At 36.3% G+C, this 15,742-nt stretch overlaps 1 protein-coding gene across 1 annotated transcript in view; it reads left to right on the top strand.

The window, feature by feature from the left end:
* Positions 1–13,956, top strand: part of CALB1 (calbindin 1, 28kDa) — a 16,880-nt gene extending 2,924 nt beyond the window's left edge. Inside the window, exons 2-11 of the mRNA XM_009083621.1 lie at positions 104–108; positions 1,675–1,749; positions 6,406–6,489; positions 6,578–6,634; positions 9,496–9,573; positions 11,967–12,022; positions 12,118–12,157; positions 12,245–12,298; positions 12,425–12,496; positions 12,907–13,956. Coding sequence (XP_009081869.1) covers positions 104–108; positions 1,675–1,749; positions 6,406–6,489; positions 6,578–6,634; positions 9,496–9,573; positions 11,967–12,022; positions 12,118–12,157; positions 12,245–12,298; positions 12,425–12,496; positions 12,907–13,020 — 635 coding nt within the window. The 3' untranslated portion in view covers positions 13,021–13,956. The remainder of the gene's footprint in view (positions 1–103; positions 109–1,674; positions 1,750–6,405; positions 6,490–6,577; positions 6,635–9,495; positions 9,574–11,966; positions 12,023–12,117; positions 12,158–12,244; positions 12,299–12,424; positions 12,497–12,906) is intronic.
* Positions 13,957–15,742: the final 1,786 nt, after the last annotated feature.

The raw sequence follows: 15,742 nt of genomic DNA, 5'->3' as shown, positions 1-15,742 counted from the left end.
CAGCTCATCTTGTTGGATATGTGTCTCCTCTGACTGAGGTGTGAAGGGCCAGTTTCTTAATTTCAAAAACTGAGTACTGCATCTGTACCAAGGTTAGGACTAGGCTTGGTTAAATTTAGGCAAGATCTTTTGACCTAAAACATTTATTTGGCTCACATAATTTGAATAACTCATCAAGCAGCTCAAGAGCAGGTGAAGTGAACACCAAGAAATCCACCACCGTTTCTGAATAATGAAGTAGGGTACAAGTATCCTGTTTTGTTTAACTTGTAATTGACTGTGGCTGGACACTCTCTGGCACTGCAAAGCTGCTGTTGGAAAGATTAGTAAAATATTGAATCAGGACTAATTAAAATCCAGGTGTCTAAATTCTCCATTCTCTCTGCTAAGCAAACTTGTCCCCACTTTGGGATCATTAGATGAAAGGTGACTTTGAAGTGCATTATATTAATAACCACATCTCTAATTAAAGCCATGGCAAATTACTAACCTTCCATGGATGACTTTGACAGAAATAGGATACTAGGCCGTGATTGTTTCAGCTACAAGGAACTGACATTTTAGTTAGCTTTGGTTGTTGAAATTTGGGACAAACTACAATGGACAGTGTACAGCTGAGATTCCCTGTGTCTCCAGTGAGAGAATCACTTAGGTCCTTTATAATCAGATCTATTAAAGCAGCTAAACTTTTAATTGTCAAAGTCTGCCGTATCTTCATCTGTAACCATAGAATTGCTCATTGTTTTAATATAACTGTTGCCCTGACTCTTGCTGCATAGTTTACCTAGCTCACACCTATAAGAAATACAATGAAAATTAAAAATTCAATCAGTGTTGAAGGTTGATGGCAGCTCATATGAAAGGAAGGCAAGTCAAGTTGAAGAGTGAAATTGAGTACTTAGATATTCAGCCCAAAGCTGGCACCTCTGTTGTAGCCTAGAACGAGGATAGTCCTTAGAGAAAGATGTATAGCAGGGACCAATTCAGACAAAGAACAATTATGCTGGCTTTACTCTGTCAGATTTAAGGTACTGCTTAAAGTTTTCTCCCTCTTAAATCTGCCTCTCTACATTTCAGCAATGACATTTTGACTCTGTTTCCATGATAACCAAATACTAAACAGTGAAAAATATGATATTGTGATAAGTTCTTTTAGGACTAAAATAGCATCCATTGTTCAGGAAAAACTCACTCAAAGATGTGGAAAGGCTATTTTGGTGTTCAGATGTATTATACTGAAATTTTCCTTGTTTTGAAAGATTTCACACTGCCTTCAAGTCACTAATTTAAAAATGAAAACTGAGAAAATGGACTAATAATTGCCTCTGAACTTCACTGTCATCCTTTTAAACAAAGAAGCTGTTATACACATCTTCCAACAAATCTGTCTTTATAATTTTTTCATTCTGTAAACTAAAATAGGAGTTCTAAGTATTTAGATGCCAATCATTCACACTGACTATAATGCAATTCATTATGAAGTAAAATTTATCACAATGACATTATTCACGACAAGAAATACTCAATTTCTTTCAAACTTAAGGAATCTAGCTGCAATAAGTGTGAGTACTTCGTTAAATGTAGTATATTAGTTTGCAACTAATAGAATGTTCAAGAAGCTTACATACATTTTTCTGTACTTAAATTAATGATTCTGTCTTTGTAACTTTGTAGGATTTAACACCTGAAATGAAAGCTTTTGTGGACCAATATGGGAAGACTCCTGATGGAAAAATAGGAATAGTTGAGGTAAGACAGTTACTTTATAACAAAGGACTGGCATGTTTACTTGCAGAAAATACATTTAGCACAGAACAATATGAGCATAACATGTAAATACTTTAGATTTTTAGTTACACAGAATATTTATTCCTCTCTCTTAAGACCTTTAGTATTTTTTCACTAATAAAGCTTTTTCGTAAACAGTAAGGTTATTCCTTACCACTCTCCAGACATTTCATTACATTTCATTTAACTTTTCTCTCTTTATTCAGTACAAATAAGCAGCAACAGCGATTTCATTTTCAGCAAAGCAGACGAGTTCTATTTTAGAAATTTAATTGTAAAATGTAATATGATTTATTGCTACCTGTGATTTTGAATGAATTCTCTGTCACCACTCTTACAGTCAGGATAACACAGAAGTGAACACATGTGAGCAATCACTGTATGCAGTCTATTCTAAAAAAATGACATATATGGTAAGACAGCACATTAATCATGTTAAATGTAAACAAAATTTTAACAGTAGTTGTGATCCAGGGAAAGATTAGGATTTCTTATGAATTCTTTTCTTGAACTTTAACAGAACTTCAGGCAGAAAATTCCCTTATTCCTTACTCCCACTTGCTGAAGAGGTTAAAGAGAACCAAGCTCTTCTCAATAATTGTATAATTTAGACAACTTGCTAGGAAAGGAGGAACCATTGTGTTTTCTCTCACTTTCACTCTTCAGTGTTTCAAGTCAAAAAGGAGAGATTGTGGGGTTACAGCTTGAGAAATTACTTTTTTCGAGCCTAAGTCAACAACCCGTTTATGCCACTCTGAGTGTAGTGAGACTGCAGTTTTATTACAAAATTATTTTTTTTCTGATAATAGGAAATCTGACCTAGAGAGCTAATTAAGAAACAGCTGGAAACAAGCCTGGCCTGCAAAATTTCTGCAGTGACTAACTTTGGGTCAGTAGTTAATTTTAAAATAGAGGACTGAGTAGAATCTGTAAAAGTCAACAGGAAGTATCAGTGATGATATAATAGACCATTTCAGGGTATCTTTTCTCCTCTGTCATATATCTGAATTTTATATACTTGTTTAAATGCATATGTAATTATGACTAATCTACCATGGAAATATGAACAGTTTGTTTCACTTGCAGCTATGACTGATTTTTAAAAATGCATCTTTTGACAATACTTAGCATTGATCCATAGCTCTGCATCTAGAAAGACAGTCTTCATTTGGACTAACAAATTGTTTGGTTTTGGACTAACAAGTGCTTATTTATTTGGTATTGAAGAATCCTGTTTAATTTAGTCTTTTCAAATACGTGCAATAGCAAGAACTGGATGCAAGAAGAGTGTGTGAACAGTGCTTCAAAAAGACTGTGCTTCTTCACCTAGGAAAGATAACTGGAAATTTTACCTTCAAATTCTATTTCTGATTCTGATATTGACTTCATGGGTAAAGATGAGCAAACCCAATAGGGCCTAATATGACTCACCTCCCCCAGTGAAGTGCCAAGCATGCTCAGCATCTGCAGAAGCCGCTGAATAGTGATAGTACTGAGTTCAGCGACTGAAGGGACTTTCTCCCTTAATATAGCAGTTTCCAAACCCAAGAGCTATATTTTATTTCACTTACATCAGCATGAAGCTTGATTTGGAAAGCTCTGATGGGACTCATGAAATGTGTTGTACGTGCAGAGCAGTATGATATTAAAGTTAGTGTTTGGACTTGATTCTCCTTCCTTACAAGAGTAAAAAGTCCACTAATTCCCGATTGTTCCCATTTACATAGTGCATCAAATAGTTTTTCTAAAAAAGTGTATGAATGCTGTTTAAAAACATTATGTAAAGCCATTCAGACTTCCAGCCACTATAATGAATACCCTGGCATCTGGTGGAAAATGTGCTAGTGAATAATGAGTTTTCAGGAAAGGTCTGTTCACTGAGATAAAGAGGAGGCCTGGATGGCTTCATAGAGGAAGCAGAGGATTTTCAGCTCAGATTAAGTGTCGATTCTGTCTTTGCAAGCACACTGCAGTTAGTTCACTGGCTTCTATCCAGTGCCCTCCAGCTAAAGGCAGAGTCTGACCTGTCCACTTGCTGGTCATTGTGTAAGAGACCTTTAAGTCACCTTTTGTACTCATTCAGACCAATGCTTGCACTAAAATGTGGCTGTGAAACCCAAGGTTTCAAAAACTTGAAACTGTAGTAATTCCACTTTCAAATTATTTGAATCTTACTGCTGACATAAAAATAACTACTTATTAGCCTAAAATACTCTTTGAAATTCCATAATATATTATATGATTTTAAAAATCAAATTCACTGTATTAGGTGAAAGGAATTTTAAATAGCATTAAATATCAATGGAACTTACTTAGAGAATGATTTCTAGAAAATAATTCTGATATTGTTTTAGGTATTGAGAGTATTTTTTCTGCTAGATAACCTATAAAGATATACCTCAGCCAGTGGCTGAGCAGAGTCAAACCAATCTCAGGAATTTTTGGTTTCCCTTTATTATTGACAATACAGAAATAACCAACATTCTCCATAAAAGCAGCAAAGCTCACAGGAACACTCACTAAACCACTACAGCTGCCACATGTGGACTCACAGTGGTCTGCACTCATTTGAACATGCTCATGAACTTCCCCTATGCTTATCCTCACAAAGAAGTCATCACTTGAAATAGCATCAGATTTCCATCTTTCTTCTTGGTTGTGGTATAAAACTGGGACTGGGAAGTGGAACCAATTTCCACATGATCTCCTCATCCTTAATACTGCAGAGTTTTCCACAAAAAGCAATTTCATGCTTTCCCCTGAGACTTACAAAGGGCGAGAGGTATAGCTTAAAATAAGGTAATTTTCTTCAGGACGTAATATATTCTGTACCTCAAATACAGTTTGGTACTACTAATAAGCTGTTAATGATTCTTTGGACAGTTACTATTTTACATTTACCCTTGCACCTTGTACTATTTTACAGTGCCCTTGCAAAATTCGCAGGAGTTAGCGATGTCGTTGAATGACATCTTATAATTTCCACACATATAAACCCTTTTCCATCGTCAAGATCAGTCCCTTCCCCCAAACTCTGCTTTTTATTCTAAACAGTTCTTCTATTTAACATTTGCTGTTAAATAGGAACGTGCTCTAAAAATCAAAACTCATCTGTCATGGGAGGAATAAAGACATTTCTTCCATAAATCAGGACTAAGTTACACACATTTAGCTAGTACGCATGTATAAACATATACTTACCCACATGAGTATATGCTATTTACAAAGGAACAGGTTTTGAAAGCTGCTGACAAAAATACATTGTTTAAGTTGCTTTTGGTTTGGTGTTCAGCCATTTAATACAAGCACTCAGAAGGCTCTGATGGGCCTGACAGCCTGTCATCAGCTGTGCCATTTCTGTACGAAGAGTGCTCTGATGTGCCTTTTCAGTTGTACCAACGCATAAAGAATATAACTGATTCCTTGCATAGATAATTTTAGAGAAACAAGAGCTATGATGTCTCCATAACCTTGTTGTGCCTGTGGGGTGAGAGCTGAACTCACTTATGGCTCTGCTTGATCCCAATGAAAAAGCCTTAGCGATTAGGCAATACTACTGAAATAGGCAGAACAAGGGATTTGAGGGTGTGAAATGAATGCAGAAAAACAAAAATTTGAATTAAAATTTTAAGATGGGACTCCAGGAAATTTGCAGATGTCATTTTTCATAAAAGAATGCAGCTAAGAAATCTGTATTTCTCCATTTTATCTTCCTAGTAAGCACAGCTGGTCTATTCTTCAAGTAAAAAGTTTTCTTTAATCAAAACACATTTCATACATTTTGAGGACAGAAAATAATATTGGGCTTTTGTTAAAAACAAATCATGATTTTACATTAAATTATACAGCATACTCTCCATCATCTACATTTGTCACTTGCCAAAATTGAGTTATAGTAAATGAACATTTTAAATAATCAGTACAATAATGTCTGATTTTAAAAAAGCCTTTTGTAGAGCAGTGACATTGGAGAACCATCCCTGTTTTTTCAGGGTTAAAGGCCCTTCTGATTTCTTCCCAGTATTTATAGCTCTTCTTGAACACATCTCTGTGTCTGAGAAATGAGCACTGTTTGCCATCCCTTACCCTCCTTGTTTTCTTTATTTTGTTCCTGGCTTTTCCTTTTATTTAACCATTTATTTACAAGTGCTCTTCATGTCAGTATCCCTCTCTTCTTCCTCTTCCTTGGTATCTGTGAGTAGTCTATTTTCCTCACTTTCTTAAGTCAATGTCCTTCATACTTATCCTCTGTGCATCCTTGTGTTATGCTTTCAATTCATGCTAATTCCAGAGTTTTCACTACAGATCCTGATTCTGCATGGTGAATTTTTTCCCCTCTTTCCCCAGCTACCCTTTCAGTAAAATGCTGTCTCACTCCCTTCCCTCGGACGTCAGTTCTGTTTGACCCTGATGAATATGGCAAAGCTGCAGGCCAGAAGCCTTTCAGAGGCATCTTCCAAATATTTCAGCTAACAGGATGAAGCTTCCTATGGGGCCACTATAGGGCACTATGAGCACAAAGAATTTCATAGTCTTTTAAAAAGCTCTGTGCTCTATTACAGGCTGAGATGGCCTAACAAAGAATCAAAATTTAATCTTTCTTAAATTCTGTTATAGCTTGCTCAGATATTGCCAACGGAAGAGAATTTCCTGTTGTTCTTCAGATGCCAGCAGCTAAAGTCAAGTGAAGACTTCATGCAGGTACAGTATGAAACGTTGCCTGTTGTAAAACCATCCAAGACCTGCTTGCCATAAATGTATCATTAAAGCATTCACGTTCTGATTACAGACATGGAGGAAATATGACAGCGACCACAGCGGATTCATTGATTCCGAGGAACTTAAGGTAAACCAGTATCTATGAGTATGCAGGACATGAGAACGGGTGCTGGATTACAGACTGTACTGCTATCTCCTTCTTCAGATAACCACTCATGTATGTTTCTGCAATTCAGACACGATAAAAAGGCAATATAATTAGCTGATGTTTTTGTCGCCATTAATTATTTAAAGTGAAACCCTAATCTGATCAATGTTTTTTGAAACATGCTTTAATTCAGATCAGAGTTTGTCTCAAGTGACTCAGGGTAGCAGGTACTTTAGAAGTAAGAAACATTAAGAAAGCAAGACGGGCCTTTGAAATCTATGTTGGTTATTTTTTTGGTATATTAGGAGAGCTATGCTCCTGGACAGATCATGCTCTCTCAAGTACCACATAACCCTACAGTTTCCACTGTACTACTGTTAGACTGAGATGAATAGAATTGTGCTACCCCTGCTTGGCTAACCTAGTCGGATTGTGGTATCAGCTTTAATATGCACAAAAAAGAGCAGAATCAAGATTATTTCATTAGCCATATCAGCCTGATAGAGTTAAGAAACCTTAAAACTAGAGTGATTTACTTCCCTATTCATAGAGCCAACAGCAATTAATAGATGCCGAATTAGTGTCATGGAATCACAGAGTGGTTGTTAGGCACCTCTGGAGGTCATCTGGGTGAACCCCCCAGTTCAAGCAGGGCCAAACAGAGCCAATTGCTCAGGACCTTGTCCACACAGCTTTTGAATGTCTTCAAGACTCAAGACTCTGCAACTTCTCTGGGCAACCTGTGCCAGTGCTTGGCTACCCTCACAGTGAAAATGTGTTTCCTGATGCTCAGAGGAAACCTCTTGTGTTTCACTTTGTGACCATTGCCTCTGGTATTATCACTAGCCTGGCTCCATCCTCTTTGCACCCTCCCTTGAAGTATTTATACACTTTGATGATGTCCCACTGAAATTCCTCTTCTCCAGGCTGAAGAGTCCCAGTTCTCCCAGCCTTTCTTCATAGGAGTGATGCTCATATACAACAGCATCTGAGTAGAATGGGGCTAATTTCCACAGCTCAATTGCACTTGATTCATTACTGCTTTACATCCAAAGGAATCAAAACAATTCATAGCAAGAGAAAGACCCAGTGTTTATCCATCTCATTTGGACTATTTTGCTCACATGTGATATAAACAAGAGTTATGTAAGATTTATTAACTAAAGCACCAGGAGATCAAACTGTCCAAAATCTTTACAGCTTTTCTGTTTAGCAAAGGAATCCACATCAGAAAATTCCCTTCCTCTTTTGAGTTTGGTATTTGTGATGTTCACCAAAGATCCTACCTTAAGGTAACCCTCAGGCAGATGTGTCCATTCTTCCACTAACTGGTTGCAGCAGGTCAGTTTATCTAAAGCTGGTAGGATCAGGAGGAGGTGGCACTTGAGAACTCTCCAGTTGTTAGACGATGCCTTAAGGACTGCTGCAGACTGCTGTATTTTAAAATAGACTTAAAAAGGCAGGGCTGATTGAGGACCAGCTGAAGAATGAAGATATTTTAACTGAATTGCTTTGTCTGCCTCAAAGAAACAGGTCATTTTAGCATATTGAAAATACGGCATAAATGTGCAGTTTTATTTTTAGATCAGCTTTTCTTAACAAGCTAAAACATTTTAAGTACTTGCTATGTGAGGAGTACACACACAACTTTTGTAAGTGAACTCTAAACTGGAAATCAGGAAAACTTTCTAACAATAGTAATGGCAGTAGAATGTTGTCTAAGGGGGAGGCAGACTCTCAATCACTGCCTGCAGTTAGGAAAGGTTTGGCAATAGCTCAGATCAGAGAAGTTTAGATAGAGATGAACCTTTCTTGATATGTGGAGATGGATAGACTTTCAATGTCCTTTGCAGTTCTATATTCCATCAAAGTATACAAGATTAAATATGTCTCCATAATGTCCATTTACAATATTTCAGTCATGATCATTGTATACAAGCTCCCAGGAAGGGCCTCCAGCATGGAGGGGACCAGACTAAAAGCACTATAGGGGACATTAGTCATATAACTATGGACATGGTTGCATTCAAGTTCAGGAATACAAGGATGTTTTGTTATAAGTTTCCCCATTTTCTATCTTGAAATGTGGCCCAAAGTTCCACAAAGATAATGACATTCCAACTGATGACAGGAAGTGCTTCACTGAGCATTGACAGGCATACAGATACGTCAGGTCTTGGAATGTCCTTCCCAAACAATTCGGTATCTTTCATTTTTAATGTCACAGGTCTAGCACAGGAATTTAAAACATCTTATTTTTTAAAGTAAAAATGGGTGGTGTTTCAAGTCGTGTGACATCAAATTCTCATTCAAAATGTAATGACATTTGCTGCACACATTTAAAATACAAGGTAGGAAGGAGCAATGTTCACTTCTAGCATTGGGTACTGCCATAGGCAAGGACAAAACTTGATTAATCATTGATCCTTTCTGTAAAATTGTTCCTATGTTGTAAGAAATGATTAGGCATCCAAGTTTTCAAGGAGATCCAAGGTTAATTAGTGTAGTTTACTGATAGAGCTGATAGGAAGCAGTACTCCTGAAAGCCAAACTTTTTTCCAAATTCACAATACAATGAATGGCATACAATGCAGAAAGTTTTATGAGTCACTTTTTCCACATAAAATGCAATATACTTGAATTTATCCAAAAAACTACAGTAAGTTCTAATCTTAGCTGTTATTAAGTACTTTTTTTTTTTTTACTACTTATTTGGAACTTCAGCAGTAAATAGTAAAGTGGAAGTAAAATAATATTTCCCATTAATCTGAAATTAGCAAGTCAAACATTTTATACTGTAGATAAAAATTCACCTATTCTTTTTCTATTTATTTTAACAGAGCTTCTTGAAAGATTTATTACAGAAAGCAAATAAGCAGATTGAAGACTCAAAGCTAACAGAATACACAGAAATAATGGTAAGATTATTTACAGGCACAATGGGTTAATACAAACTCTATTTATTTTTAGTTACCAGGACCCAATCAGACTATGTCATTGCAACAGAGAGACAACTGTGGTGTCTACCACTGCAAGTACTTCTGCAGCTACTGGGCTTTGACGGACAGTTTTCAGTGCTGCTTAAAAATCAAAAGCTCAGGAATTTTTAAGCTTCTTGGTACTTATATAGTATCATATGATATCATACCACAGTACTTTCCCCTGTTTTGTTTCCTTGTGCCTTTAGTTGTAAAACTGAAGTCTTCACAGTTCATAGGAGAAAAACTGTTCCTGTCATACTTACATTATTATGTTTGGATCAAATCACTTTGGGGTTACTTTCTATGTTTTGCCTTCTTAACAGTGCTGTGATGTCTGTCTCTTGTCTTAAAAGCCATTACTGCATGGTGGTTTCTTACCAAACTTATAAACACCTCACACTTTCCTTCTCCCCTTCAAGAAGGATATTTTAGATGAACACTAAAACAAAACTGTTGCTTCCATGGCCTTACACCAGCCCGTCCTTGGAACACTCCTTCCATCCCACCCTTATGGTACTCCATGGTAAGGAACTCTACTGGCTTATGCAGGGCTTTTCAAGAAAACAAGAAAGAAAAAAATACAGAATTCTGGTCTTCTGGAAATGTATAACACTACGTTTTTTGGTATACCAGCTTGGTTTCATCATAAAATATTTTTAGCAATCAAAAATGTGGTAGGTAAACATACTAGCCCTCAAACTGGCCTGAGAATGGCTGAACAAAACTTGTGTTTCTCCTGAAAAAAAAGTCTGCTGGATCATTGTATCAGTATAAACCATTTACTTAGAATTGTCACTGTTTATTCACTGGTAAAGATAACATTTATCCTTTTCATTCAGGGACCTTTTCGACCTTCATCGTAAAGTGTGCTCTAAGTTCTGACCTCTGCAGAGAGACACATAGAATTTAATTTTAAGAAAAAGATAAAAGATCAGCTCTCCCATAATCTCCTCAGAAAATAGAGGACTAATAGAAAACATACAGTCCTGAGCAGCTACAGGCAGGTACAGCCATCCACTAACAACCCATCAAAACACAAAATATATTGACTTCACAGCTGCAACTGCTTACGTCCCCCAAATGCAAATCTGCTTTCATGGGAAATGCATGCAAGGCAGATGCTTTTATGCAAAGGAAGGAAATGTTAGAAGGAAACAGGGTGTGAAGTAGGAAGAAATGTTTGCAGAATTGGTCACTTTTTCTAGTATCCTTTGCCATTTATTGTGTATTAACCAAGTGAAATTACATCTTTTTCACTGCATTGCATTAATTCACTCTTTAAAAGGATTTACACTTATGTATATATGTCAGTACAGGATGTCACTTTTCCTCTTATCTGTAAATTACATCTAAAATTACTGTGATTACAAATGATTGGATGGAGTGTGGGTGCTGGTGCTTTCAGTACAATGTTTTGTACTCTGCTGCTTTTGTGACTGTTTTGTACAGCAAATGCAATATAATGTTTGACAGTTTGAAATATAATGTTTGAAAACTATTCAGACATAAATGCTAGGAGAGGAAGTCCCATGCAGGAGCAATTTCTCCATCTACTAATAACCAACACAAGCTGCTTGTGCCTCTCAAGCAGCAGGAGCTCATCCTCTCAAGGCCTCAAAGGAAAACATAATACAATAGTTCTTAAAATGATTTGAAATAGTATTTACTAATCTTGTCAAATTACATTAATGTATTTATTCTTGTAATATAATTAATTATGATTATTTGGAGAGATTTATCTTCCCATTTTCATGCCATCAACAAAATATGATCATCTGTAGCATCTGTTCACTCCTTTACAAAAAATATTTTACAGTTACAGAACATTACTTAAATATTTAGACACAGCAGTCAATTGAGTGAAATGTCTATTATTTTCTGTCTAGGGAATTGAATGCCTTGGATTCTATTGAACTTCACCTGATGTTTTTTTCATCTTTATGAATAGAGAATAATGATTCTATTACTGAATCGTGATGTGAAGTCAAAAGTAAAATGTTATCACATCACCACCCCTCTCATTCACAAATAATAACATGTGTGTTCCTCATATAGGACATTCATCCTGTGGGTAGGTTAAGACCTACCTTACAGCAGGTTAATTAGAAATGTTCATCTGGTTTCTTATCAAGCTTTTGCAGTAGAATTAATTATTATAAATTACTTAGTTGGTACTTGAAATAAATGTATTACACCGCAAATGTGACAGATGAAAACCTGGGGCCATCATTTCAGGATAAAGTTAATTGAATTTACGTTTTCCAAATGAGTGTTTTCTTCATTATGTTGATTAATTTTGATTAGTAATGTAAAATTACATATTCTTTCAGCTCAGGATGTTTGATGCAAACAATGATGGAAAGTTGGAGCTTACTGAACTGGCCAGGTATGTCTTCTGTTTCTTTTAACAACAAATATCATGTACCAAATGCTGCAATGGAAACAGTTAAATATTTTGACCTTTGTTTTTTCTCTCCAAAGACTACTCCCTGTACAGGAAAATTTTCTTATTAAATTTCAGGTATGAATATTCACATTCTTCAGGTAACATGTCACCATCACACATAACTGGTGTCATTAATGGATTTGTTTTCCTTTTGGTATTTAGGGTGTCAAAATGTGTGCAAAAGAATTCAATAAAGCCTTTGAGATGTATGATCAAGTAAGTCTTCAAAAAAATCTTTTTATTAATTGTACATTTTGATGGCACTTATTTTCTGAATCTGTGGAGAACTAGCAATGACCTCTGAAATGAAAAGTAATTTTAAAATGTAATGGTATTTTTCAGGATGGCAATGGCTATATAGATGAAAATGAACTTGATGCCCTACTGAAGGATCTTTGTGAAAAGAACAAAAAGGTAATCCTAGAGGGCTTTTTTTCCCCTTAGAGATTAGATTTAATTTGGATTTTAAGGACACTTTAATCCACCCTAATAAGATAAATATAGAGCTTCTAAGGCATAATTCCTGAAGTCAAAGTACAACTGAAAATTGTGTCAGAAGTCATAGCAGTGTAAATCCTGTACTAGGGGAGTTGTGATTACAGTGACACTGTAAAGCTTGCTTGCTTCTGAGACATCAGCTATCTGCAAGCTAACATATGGCTATAATATGGATAACACATGAATACATAAATGACATTTGCAATGTGTTACTGTTGGACAGGCTGAGCATACCCTTATTTTTTCTCATTTCCTGCCATTGGAAACAAACATGTTCATGCTGATAACTAAACAGGATTATAAAGCATTATCTGTTCTTTAAATAGGAATTAGACATTAACAACCTTGCGACATACAAGAAAAGCATCATGGCCTTGTCTGATGGAGGAAAGCTTTACCGAGCAGAATTGGCTCTTATTCTCTGTGCTGAGGAAAACTAGAGCTCTTCTATCATGTCCACTTAACTAGTGATGTACTCTACAGAATAACTGTGCACTATAAGGGAGTAGGCTGTATTTTTAAACTGCATATAGAAAATTAGCCAGGATGTGTGGCACATTCCTTTCAGTTTGTTTCTATACTGTTTGTAATGTACAGTTTTTGTAACAATAAGATTGACAAAGAGAATGTCTATGTTTGGGTCAGTCCGTATATTCAAAAAGAAACTAAAATATGTCAGGGTTGGGTTTGGTTTTAGTTGGACTTTTTGCTTTCATAAACACGGCTGGAGAAAAATTAAACCTGCTGACATTGCTGTGGTCATCATATCCTTTGACACTTGCAACATTTCTTGTTGAACAACATAACAAAAAGATCTACAGATATCTTTCCCATCACAACTAAATGTGGGGTTTTTAAAATACAAAACAGGAGTTCAGATTAAGTATGATCTAGAGCTGATATAGGAGAGAGTGTCATGTCCATTTTCCAAAATTTCACAAGGTACTAAGAAATATTTTCAGTTGTCAAACCACACACTTACAGGTCTGTGCTCTCTGCAGTTTTACAATTACTCTTCTCATTATGAATTCATAGCATATAGACAAAGCATTTATCTGGAATAGATCTCCATGTAGTAGTTGATAAAAATATAGTGTTTTCAATCTAGATGTTTTACTGAAATTAAATATAGGCACTTCAGAAATAAATGCCTTTAATCTGTCTTGGAATCCTGGCTAAATGACAGGTAGTATAGTTAATACACAGATTAACACGATATTATAAGTGTACCTTTCATGACTATTGCTGTGTCAGAGAATATGACAATCCATTTTCTAAACTATTTTCACATTTTGCAGGTTATAATTATTCTAGTAAATTGCTGTTTTTACATCATATTCTGTGTAATCTATAATTAAATTTAATATCCTAAGATTGTTGGTGTCTAGTTTGTGTATGTCCCAGATTCTTACTTCTGTACCATGTAAAGGACAAATGGACTATTTTAAAAAAATGTGCCTCCTTGGATCTTACACTGAATTACTAGTCTATAATAGTAGTATAAAAATTTGACACTAAATGAAGAAAAAAAAAGTACTGATTTTATAACAATTTAGTAATTTAGTTTACATGGTGGGCTCTGCTTTTTATTATGTTGGAGATGTATTTTTTAAATGGGAACTACGCTATGAAACAGCCCTGTCTTCTTGCCTCTTTATTTTTTTTGGCCTGGCTCCCTTTTTATTTTACACCAATTTTATGCCAGACAACTTCATTAATGTCTAGGCCATTGCTCCCAGTATGTACTGGAGAACGAAGGAAATTGGGCTGTCTCTTAAAGCCAATAAACCTACGCTGCCTCCATGTACAACTATTTCAGAAGCAATTCCAGGTTAGCAGATTAGCTATCTACAACTCCTCAGATGCATCTCTGTGTCTTATTTAACAAATGGAAGCAAATGGATTTTATTTGAAATGTGCCTCAATGAGGCTCAGATCCTTCAAGACTGCAATGAACTCACACTGAAACGAATCCTTCAATCCCTCAGGTGAACTCAGGCAACTAAATATCACTTCAGGAATTGACTAATGGCCTTGGGCTCTCTCCAGTCTGAGCCTTGGAAAGTTAAGGAGTAGGTGATGCTGGACAATAGGGTCTTGCTGGAAAAAAACCACACACAAAAAATAAAAATAAGGTTAAGCTAGCTCATTCTCACTGCTTTACTCCCACTTCATGCACAGTGATTTAACTTCTCACCTGCTTGTCTCTTTTCTCTATGCAATGTGAAATACAATTGTGTACATTAAGTGAAGGAACACTGAATCTGCCTATCAGTACAATAAATGATTGATATTGTTCATATTGTGCACTTGAAACCCTGGATTGTGCCTTATTTTAACACTTTTAAGTGTAAAGAAAAAAACCCCAACATTTGTGTATAAAAATATGTTTGCTAAATCATTACAGTGGAAGATAAAACATTTAAAGTGTTTTGACAAAAAGTCACCACAGAGACTGAAATCTGTCTTTCGGAACACGAGTAAAGTTAACTGTCACAGATCTGTTCTGAAGCCACCCTTCTGCTGCTGCTGCTGCCCACCAGCTGGCTCTGCTGCAGAGCACAACAGAGAAGGCAGGTCTCAGTCACCCACAGAATGTTTGCTGCAGTTATTTCTCATAAATAAAACATGGGTTAAAGGACAGCAATTAAAAAAAACAGTTCTAGCAAAGGTGCCTACTGTGTCAATGCAAAGTGTGACAAGTCTGGGTAAGTCAAACAGCCATAAAAACTCCAGGTTTTAAACTCTCTAAATTACTCCTGGGCAGAGCTTTTGAAAATATCAGGGTTGGGGCAGAATGAGGATAGAATAAGAGAGGTGATGATAGGGAAGATTGCAAGCTTCTTTCTTCTGGTAGGCATCTGATGACCAAAAAAAGCAAAACTGTAGCATGCACAAAGATTATCTATGTGAGGTAGAGCAGGTATGCCATATTCCAGCTAAACAGAGAAACTGACATGAAGCTACCTGGGATCCACTTTACTGAAGCTATTAACTGTTTTGCTGTCTAAAAATACGTATCGCCAATCCACAAAAAGGGTTGCAAGGCAGACCCAGGAAACTGCAGGTCTGTCAGCCTGACCTCTGTCTGGCAGTCATGGAGCAGATCATCCTAAGTGCCATGACACAGCACCTACAGGATGGACAAGGGATCAGACCCAG

The sequence above is a fragment of the Acanthisitta chloris genome, unplaced genomic scaffold (genome assembly GCF_000695815.1).
Source record: "Acanthisitta chloris isolate BGI_N310 unplaced genomic scaffold, ASM69581v1 scaffold22741, whole genome shotgun sequence".
NCBI classification, from domain to species: domain Eukaryota; kingdom Metazoa; phylum Chordata; class Aves; order Passeriformes; family Acanthisittidae; genus Acanthisitta; species Acanthisitta chloris.
The sequence above is the reverse complement of the archived record's forward strand: the minus strand, read 5'-3'. Positions and strand labels throughout refer to the sequence as shown.